Source organism: Lactuca sativa, chromosome 8 (assembly GCF_002870075.4).
Source record: "Lactuca sativa cultivar Salinas chromosome 8, Lsat_Salinas_v11, whole genome shotgun sequence".
In the NCBI taxonomy this organism is placed as follows: domain Eukaryota; kingdom Viridiplantae; phylum Streptophyta; class Magnoliopsida; order Asterales; family Asteraceae; genus Lactuca; species Lactuca sativa.
Window position 1 is genome coordinate 15374813 of NC_056630.2, and position 10189 is coordinate 15385001.

General features: G+C 34.9%; 1 protein-coding gene across 1 annotated transcript; it reads right to left on the reverse strand.

Annotated features, from left to right (window-relative positions):
* Nucleotides 1-6104: 6104 nt before the first annotated feature.
* LOC111905862 (glutamate dehydrogenase A) lies at nt 6105-9137 on the reverse strand. Its single transcript, XM_023901594.3, has 9 exons — nt 8882-9137; nt 8682-8795; nt 7625-7846; nt 7461-7535; nt 7275-7391; nt 6946-7196; nt 6792-6867; nt 6578-6664; nt 6105-6483 (listed from the first exon to the last, which is right to left on the reverse strand). Exons 1-9 carry the CDS (start codon nt 8993-8995, stop codon nt 6298-6300), a joined length of 1242 nt encoding a protein of 413 aa, XP_023757362.1. The 5' UTR covers nt 8996-9137; the 3' UTR covers nt 6105-6297.
* Nucleotides 9138-10189: the final 1052 nt, after the last annotated feature.

The following is a 10189-nucleotide window of genomic DNA, read 5'->3' on the forward strand; positions in this document are numbered from 1 at the left end:
GAGGACGATGCTCCAGTAACAAAGAAGAATCTTAAGGAGCTAAACGAGAAGGTTGACTTGCTTCTTGCTTCATCCTCCAACACTCAGTCCTCTTTCTCTGAAGCCGCTCTTCAGAAGATTGTTGATGCCTTCTCCAGGGCTCAGCATGATTCCGTCGCCTCTGCCACTGCAGCAATAGACGCCTCTACAAAAGCATGTGAGGCAGCGACCGCAAAAGTCGATAAACTATTCTCTGAAGCCTCTTCCCTGTTGAAGTCCTTACAGGAGAGCGCTGATTCTACAAAGACAACGTTGGAACCAATCGTTCAAAAATTGGCCACGTTCGTCTCAACGGAGTTGCAGTCGTTCGCTACCCTTCGCCAATCCATCAGCGACGACAACTCGGCCGTTCGTGCCTCCATTGACGAGCGCCTCGCTAAACTTCAAGAGGATCTCGCTGCCGAAAACTCGTTAATGGACGTTCTTGCTAATAAAACCACCGCCCTCAAGGTCAAGAGCGCTCAACTTTCAAACTCTCAGCAACAGATTGAAGCTCTTCGATCCGAACGGGAGGTTATCAAAACATGTGTTTCGGATGTACACTCTGCCCTATCCAACATCCTGGAAGCACACGATCCGATTCTCAATCATTCGGTGAGGCGAACCCTTGCTGAAAAACTTGCTCCTGCCCTGAACCTCCTCAGCAAAATAGAAGGGCTACCTAGTTTCGTGTCCGATCCGAAACAAGGGGAGAAGTGAAGTCCGGATCGAAACCACCTCCTTCCTCAAAAGCTGCTCACACAACCGAACCACCTCCGACTGGTCAAACTTCGGGTTCTGGTGTGAAGGATAAAGGAAAGAAAATAGCTGAGGAAGAAGATGAAGATGATAAAGAAACCATTGCGGACATGTTGAAGCGCAAAAACAGTCGCAGTGTTGACGATGACAACATTCGTGTGGCGCGAGAAGCTGAAGAAGCCGAACGCAAGAAGAAAGAAGCCCACGATCTCCTCGAGAGCAGGAAGACTCTTTTCCCTTCCTGGACTCGGGAGAGAATGATAAAGGAGGCCATAGATACTCCTAGCATCCTATGGCTCGAACCGGTGATCTCCTTCGACTGCTACAATTCTGTCGATTCGCAGTTCGATATGCCCTTGACCCGAAAGGCGTTTATCTTCCACGCCTTCTCCAACATTTTTGAAGTCCCTCATCCTAATCCTGAGGTCGATAGGGAGTTAATCGATTTCTATCTGAAAGTTGCTCAACCACAGTACCAAACATGGAGCGCTCAGAAGATCGTTAATGTTCGGGTCTTGAAGCCATATTCCGAAGGAAGATTCATCAACGTTCGGTTCAGGGTGATTTGATGGTCTGCTAGAACCGAACATCTAATATCTTTAGCAAATCTACCGAACCTAAACCCTCATGATTGGATCGTTTTGCATAACATCCTTTTGACGAATGAAGCTGAATATGGTCCAATTATAGACCATCTCAAAAGGATGTTAGTCTGTTACATCATGGAGGTCGCCTTGATGGACCAGGAGGTAGCCACAGTCTTCAAGAAGAAACCGAAGATATCTCCTGTTGGATCGGCCAGTGATCTCAATCAAATGAAGATGGGCAAGATCGACTCGAAGCGTAATTCGGTTATGTTCACTAGAGCAGAAGGACAGAAATGTCTCTTTGCTTTAGCGGATAAACATCTTTATACCACTGCTTGTCTAGAGCATGTGATGTCGATCATCCGTCGGTGTAAAGAGAATGCAGCGGACGATGTCAAATACTTTAACGATATGATCCAATGGTACATCAGATTCAGGCAGACGATACTTGCTCTTATCTCTCGTCTGTTTCAGACAGTAAAGAAGAAGGTACCTGCCGCCGCTGCTGGCCCAAGTAACAAGTGAAGATCTCGCTCCAATTGACGCAAAGGGGGAGATTGTTGGGTTGAAGATTTATTTAAGTGTTGCGTCATTGGGCTCGGCTAATAGTCCAATAGTTTTGCACTCCGGTTTGGGCCTGTCCAACCGTGAGCCTGTTAGGTTTACTATATAAGAATATGCTTGCATGCATATTAGGGGAATGATATAGAGATGACGATCTAGAATACAATAGAGAAGATTACGATAGCTTTGATTTTCTTTATCATTCCTGTAAACCTTCTAACCCTCTATAGTTGATGTTCTTTGTCGAGCTCTTCTAAGGGTTATTTTATAATCATTCGACACGTTTGATTCATTCTTGAGTTGTTCATTATTATTGCGTTCTTGCTATTTAATCTTTATTTACCTGTTTAAGATCTAATCGATCTTCAAGATTAAGTTTCAATCTCATCACATTTTTCTTTTAAATTTCAACAAATAATTTAAATAAATGAAATAATTGGTTTCAGTTTAGGAATTTTTGAAAATAAAAGTAAAGTTGCATTAATTTAATTGATATCCATTTATTATTACATTTATCACAACTATTATAATTAAATACTATTTGAAATTTAATAAAATGGGAAAAAAATACATAAAATGACATGTGGCAAAATGAATAAAAATGTGACATGTGGCAAAATAATATTTTTATTTATTATAGTAGATGTTATACCCTTTACAAGCATGGTTCGCAAGACAAGTTTAAGGGATTAAGACTTATGGTGATGATAACTCGTTGGATAAATAGCATAAAAGACACTAAGTTTACACTAAAATTCCAATTTGATACTGTGTTTTTTTTCTTTAATTTAACATTGTATTTTTCAATTTTTTACAATTCTGACTACTTGACCGGTCAACCCAGTTACCTACTGATGTGGCATGATGACGTGTCATGCTTACATAACATTTTAATGTGTTAAAATTAAAATTTTCCCAATAGAAGACACTAAATTTTAACTTTTTTTTATATTAAGTTTATTTTTTTCTTTCAATTTTGACACTTTTTTTTTGTTCCAAATAGAACATCATTTTTTTCCAATTTGTTCAATATTGACCATTTCCATTTAAAATCTTAAAAATATTTTATTAATACATTTTAAACCGCACAAATACATTTTTTTCATTTAAAAAACATATTTTTATATAAATACAAGGGTTTTTTACATTCAAACCATAATTTTATGTATAAATATGTATTAGATATATAAAAGCCGTATTTTATATTAAATACGCGCCTTTAAAATAAGTTTAGAGGTTTGGAGGCATGTAGTCAATCAAGGTCAAGTTTGCAACCCCTGAAATTTTTACATCTTATTTGCAAAATGGTTAGTTTTGTTCTCATGATATAACTAATGCATATTTATGGATAACATTATGCTTTGAATTTAATAAAAAAATAAAAAAAATAAATAAAAACCTTTCTATTTAAATAAAAATGTGGTTTTTAAATGAAAAAAATATATTTATACGATTTAAAATGTAATAAAAATATATTTATACTGTTTCAAATGAAAAATTGTCAACATTGAACAAAATTGAAATTGTAACAAAAAAATTGAGTATCAAAATTCGAAAAAAAAAATAACTTAGTGTCAAAATCGAAAAAAGTGCAAAACTTAGTGTCTTTTGTAGGAAAAAATCAATTTTGACACATCAGCATGTCACGTCATCATGCCACGTCAGCAGGTAATCGAGTTGATCGGTTAAGTGGTCAGAATTGTAAAAAAATTAGAAAACACAGTGTCAAAATTTGAGACAAAAAAAAGAAACATGGTGTTAAATTAGAGTTTTGATGTAAACTTAGTGTCTTTTGTGATCTTTTCTGACACATTACATTGGGTACATAGTTGTTCCAATACTCCGAAGCTCGTGTGAAAATTTTGTGGAAAATGCATGATCATCTATACAAGGAAGATGGTGAATCAAAAGAACGTGAGAGGGTTTAAGGAGAGTCATCTTTCCAATCATCATATGAAGTTTGGGACGAGCATATTTGAATTTAGTAATATGTTAGTGTATCTTACATTTATGCTACAGGTTCCTGAAATTGTCTATATAAGTTGAAGTCTTCTTATAATTGTCCACATATATCTTAATGGTATCAGAGTAAGCATTCGCATCCCCATGGCTTATGCATTCATGTATGTTCTCATGGTGTCTCTGGGGAGTGTAAGTGTGTATCCCACATTGATGTGACACGACCCTATAATTGTCTATATGTTGGAGTCTGACTCTCTCCTCTCCATAACTGTTCTTTCCGAGAGAGGTAATATTGGACTCTACATATATATCTTACATAAACAAATCTAAAAGAACAATTTTTATCAAGTTAAACAAATTGCTAGATATTACTTGTATGTATATAACGTAAAACTTCAAATTTATATATATATATATATATATATATATATATATATATATATATATATATATATATATATATATATATATAAAAGTCAACCATCACATCATTTTCGCGTTGTGTGTTTTGCCTAGGGGTGAGCAAACCCAAACCGAGAAACCGACTAAAACCAACGAAACCGAAACCGAAGCAAAACCGACGGCTAGGGTTTAAATTTTTTAAAAACCGAAAAATCGGGTTCGGTTTCGGTTTTTACTCAGAAACCGACCCATACTTAAAACCGACAAACCGCCCCAAGAAACCGACCCATACTTGATTGTTTTTTGGTTGTAATAGACTATTTCGGGCTTTGATTGTAACTTGTAAATACTTGTAATAGACTATTTGTTGTAAGACTCATGTTTTTTGAAGTATTTAACTTAAATTTGGTGTTTTTTGAAGTATTTAACTTGTTGCTTCATTTATGAAAAATGGGTTAAAACCCAAAACCCATGGGTTTAAACCCAGAACCCGTGAATGTATGGGTTGAACCCAAGAAACCGAAAAACCGCCCAAACCGACTTCAGAACCCGAGAAACCGAACCGACCAAAAACCGATCCTATTGGGTTCTGAAAACCAGAAACCGACCACTTATGGGTTGGGTTGGGTTTGGGTCCAAAACCGACCCAAACCGACCCATGCACAGCCCTAGTTTTGCCCTTGTTTATGTAACTGAACCATCTCTTGGGTAAATATGATTCTAGGGATGTGAATTTGTGTTTCTTGGTTAATACTTATGTATAAAAGGAGTACAATTCAGTCTTGAAAGAAAAAATCTTTTTTATTTTATTATTTATTCTTTTTGCAAAGAACATAAAGTTTTATGAACAAAATGATCCTTTTTTTGCAATATGTCTTAAAGGATATCCCTGAATTATTGGCATTGATAATTTGAAAAAAAAAAAAATTAATTTTCAGGTAGTTTTATGATGATACTAATAGTGTTCATCCCTATGATGATTTTAGTGGATAAACATTTCCTTGTGGGCTTATGTGGAGTGGCAAATGCATTTTATCTGGGAGATATGTTATTACAAGGTTTTGTATTTTTAATTTTTTGGGAGATCATTGATCTCGTGAAAAACTGAAAAAGCAACTCATGTCATGTCCAGGTAGAGCCTTTACTGAAGCTAAATTCCATGCACTGGACGAAGTGACTTGCAGAATTCCTATAGGTTTTGAAAATTTTGAATGATCAAAATGTGACTAGTGTAATTCATGTTGAGTTATGTTGCGATAATAGGGTTGATGTAATGCAGATTGCAGCTGACCCTGTCTTTCATGAATAATGTATCAAGCACAAGGTTTCTGATGACTTAATTAGGACTTCAATTTGGATGTTGGTTCCATTGAATGAATGAATGACTGATATTGGGAAACATCGGTATCTGTGAAAGAAATAAAGATTTGTAAGGGGAAAAGTTAAAAGTGACGGAGTTATGTTACATCCAATCTTGGCATGGAATTTTGGAAACCATCTAACATAGCAATGTAGTTACCATTGTTTGTTTTCTGGTGCAGTTTTTGATATCTAAAATGTAAATGGTCAATTAATAAAGGTTACCACTAGGAGCTATAATTTTATAGTATATGAAATTCGCATTCTTTTCCTCGTTAGGGTTCCAACTGAAACCTTGCAATCTGTCAAATTTCTCTTTCCAATATTCCATTGAATACAGATTAGATCTTACTGCATTTTTCCCCAAAATAAAATCCATCAATTTTACCAGATTACACCAACACATAATTTGTTAAAACTACTCATAGAAAAGCAAAGCAGTTAACCCGAAAATGACCACCAAATGTTATGTGTATTACTCCAATTATGTAATAGTGTGTTTGTGTGATTCACATCACATCACATCACATCATGTATCAGAATGAAAGCAACGAATTCAAGTTCTGATGAGGAGTTATTATTTGTAAATGGAAAAACAGTTAAAACCAAACAAAGTATCAAAACTCAAAAGCAAGTCTTATTGTATCTAAGCCTCCCATCCTCTTAAGATGGTAGCACGTGCAACCCTCTCCACTCCCAATGCGAATGCTCCCATCCTAAGGCTGCAATTGTGGGTGTGACACATGTCCTTGATGTCACGAAAAGCTTGCCTCATGTATTGTATCAAGAATTTATTCACCACCTTTTCCTCCCACATAAATCCCTGAATATTCTGTAAATTTCATACAATTCATTCAGCTTTTTCATACCAACTAACTAACTACATATAAAGCTGTTTTTTCTTCTAATTTAATGCATACAAATACCTGAACCCACTCAAAGTAGCTAACAGTCACACCTCCAGCATTTGCATAGATATCTGGAAGTATTACAACTCCTTTCTTATACAGAACCTGTGTTGTGTATATATGTACCAATCAATAGTAGTATATCTTATCAAATAAAGACCAAAGTTGTAAAACACAAGTTTTTGGGACCAAAACTGCAAAAATCAGCTACACTCAGGGACCAAAATGTTACCTCATCTGCTTCAGGAACAGTAGGATGATTTGCAGCTTCTATGATGAACTTGGCTTTAACATCGTCAGCATTTTCACTTCAATGGACAATTTGAAATTTTAGAAAAATCAGTATTTAAATATGGTAGAATTATTGAAATGGTAGAATGATGAACCTGGTGATAACACCACCTAAGGCACATGGAATCAGAACATCACATTGCTGAAATAGCAATTCATCAGGATCCATGGTTTCTCCTCCATTGAAATCGCTTAAGTCCCCCCCTGTCTCTCTATGTTTGAACAATTCCACTATATCGATACCATTTGGGTTCTTTATAGCTCCAGTGATGTCACTCAATGCAACAATCTTACCACCTTTTTCATGAATCATCCTTGCAGCCCAAGACCCCACATTCCCAAAACCCTGTAAAACTCAACTACGTACATGGTCAACACAATAAAATCTTGAGGACATGAATCCTGTTACACGCAACAATCATACCTGAATAACAAAAGTTGAATCTTTGATCGACTTCCCATGTTCGTTAAGTAACGCTTCCGTGGAAATAACTACACCATACCCAGTTGCAGACTCTCTTCCAAGGGACCCACCAAGTTCCTAGTCATTAAACAAAGAAAGGCTATGAATATTCCAATTATAATTTAATATAATTATAATTACTCTCACCAATGGCTTTCCGGTGACACAAGCTGGTGAATAACCATGGAATTTCGAATACTCATCCAGAATCCAAGCCATAGTCTGTCATTAATTATCCGAGACATGACTTAAAATCTTAATTAGTAAGACAGCTGGCAAATCGTATTAATTAATTCTAGTTGTGTGCAAACCTGAGGATTGGTGCCCATATCTGGCGCGGGAACGTCGATGTTTGTTCCGATGAGATCTTGAAGTTTTTGTGTGAAGACACGTGTCATCCGTTCAAGCTCAGACTTGGTTAAGTTCTTAGGTGTGCATGCGATCCCACCCTTTGCTCCACCGTAAGGAAGGTCCATCACAGCAGTTTTCCAGGTCATTAGTTGAGCCAAGGCGTTGACCTCGTCAAGGTTAACCTTGACAAAATTAACATAAACCAACCATATCAACCAGTTTCAATTTCAAAGCCATATTCAATGACGCCAATAATTAAATAGAAACACAAAAAATATAGATCTAATTGGAAAATAATTAACCGGATGCAATTCACCAAGGCCAACCAACTTCTGAAAATACTTTGAAATAGGAATCGTACTTAAAATGCCTTTTTCAGAATGTAGAACATAGTCGGTGAGAAGTATGATGAATCGTGGTAATGAATCGATTGAGCAACCAAATCAAGAACAGATAACATCAAATCAAGCAAGATGAGATAGATTCAGTTACATTAATTTTGATCAGATCGCGATTTCGTTTGGTTATATTGTTAGGTTTTGCTGATCATAAACATGTTTTGCATGGCATAGGTTATGATCCAAACAGTAAATTTGCATTTAACAGACAGAACTATCACAAAAATTAATCAATTAACAACAGTAAAATTAAATATATATTCCAGACATGATCGGAGAAGTAGAAATGCATTTGACAAACAACAATCAACACAGGAAGATTGCATATCAATCAACACAGTAAAATTCTCACATATTCAACGAATCAACAGTAGTAAAATGAAGTTGATATTGCAAACATAATCGGTGCATGCAGTAGAAATGCGGTTTGACAAACAATCAGTACAGCAAAACTGTAGTTCGATCAGAGTAGAATTCTCAAAAAAACTCAATAACACAGCAAAATGCATATCAATTGCAGAGATGAAACAAGAAGTAAAATCCTGAAAACTAAATCTAAGTTATCACTAAACACAACCATATGACACAGAAACAAAGATCAAAAGATGAATCAAATCACCTTAGGATGATATCTGATTCCTCCTTTCATCGGACCACGAGAATTATCATGTTGAACTCTAAATCCAATATAAGAAACCAATGATCCATCATCCATCGGGATTGAGCACTCCACCTGATCGAAAAACAAAAGCATCACATCAATACTCGATAGCATTCTAAATCAGAACAATCAACTACTTAAAAATCATTTCTACGCACCTTGATTTCTCTAAAAGGGATCAAGAGACTCATCTCGAGCTTTTGATCTACGTTAATAAGACGACAAGCATGACGGAAGTTCCTAGTCGTTGCAGCGAGAGCATTCATGGTCATTGTCTGTGAGAAACAGAGAGAATCCCACAGGTCCGAAACGAAATAGATTGAAGTAAATGAGTAACGCGGTTTTCGAAGAGGATTTTCACAAGAACATTAAGAACAAATTGAGAAGTTTCTGCAATATGTTTGAAGGGTAACTCATATTTATATGTGTATATCTGAATTTGCGTGGTTTAAAGTCTAAACCCTTATTACTCAAAGGGGTTTCCATTTTTGTTTTCTTTATTTTTTTTTTAGATTATTTTTAATCAGAGAGGGACATGGTATGAGTATGTTCGTAAGTTAGTTGGAAAATCACGCGACTGGGGTTAATTATTTTTTTGACCCATTTTTGTCTGAATTATATATCAAATTAAAATATTAATCCTGTCACAATATCTACCCTAATAAATGAAAATGACTTTGCCACATGTCCTCTTCTCATTAATTTGGACACATGGCATTTTCTAGAAATTTTAAAATTTTCTATTTTCCACTTGTCATTTTATTGTATTTTTGATTTTATTAAATTAAAATTCACATTTAATATATATAAGGTAATATATATGTAAGGTATTTATTAGAAAATGGTTTATATATGTAATGTATCCAATGAATTAAAGTCTCATTAATTTTAATAATTCAAAAAATTTCTTATTTTTCTTATAAATTTAAAGTTTTTAAATTGTTAAAATTTTATATTTAATTTTTTTTAAATAAACCCATGTAATACATGGGTCTCACACCTAGTAGATACATATAAAACAAACAATTGATCTTGAACACGTGACAAATTTATTATTTATTATAAAATAATATTATATCAAATCCAAACAGTTTTTACAAGAGACAAAAATAGCGGTCATTCCACGTGGCATGTCATTTATGGAGCATTGACTTAATTTGGTGTAACAGAAAGCAGTGACGTAAGAAGTTTGTTAGCACGTTTTGCGTCGCGTCATCTCCGTTTCCAACTGTTTTCAAAATCGTTTTAACAAATGGATTCGGATGATGATCGCTTAAAATTTGGATTTAGATAATTTGAAAGTCCACTCCACAGTCCACATTATATATACTTGATTTTTATCTTGTGATTATTTCATATTTTAAAATTAAAATTAATTTGATATTTTGATGAGTTTTTTTTTTTTTTTTTTTTTTTAATTTCGTCATTTGCATTTAACTATAAATGAATAAACTTGTTCAAATTTG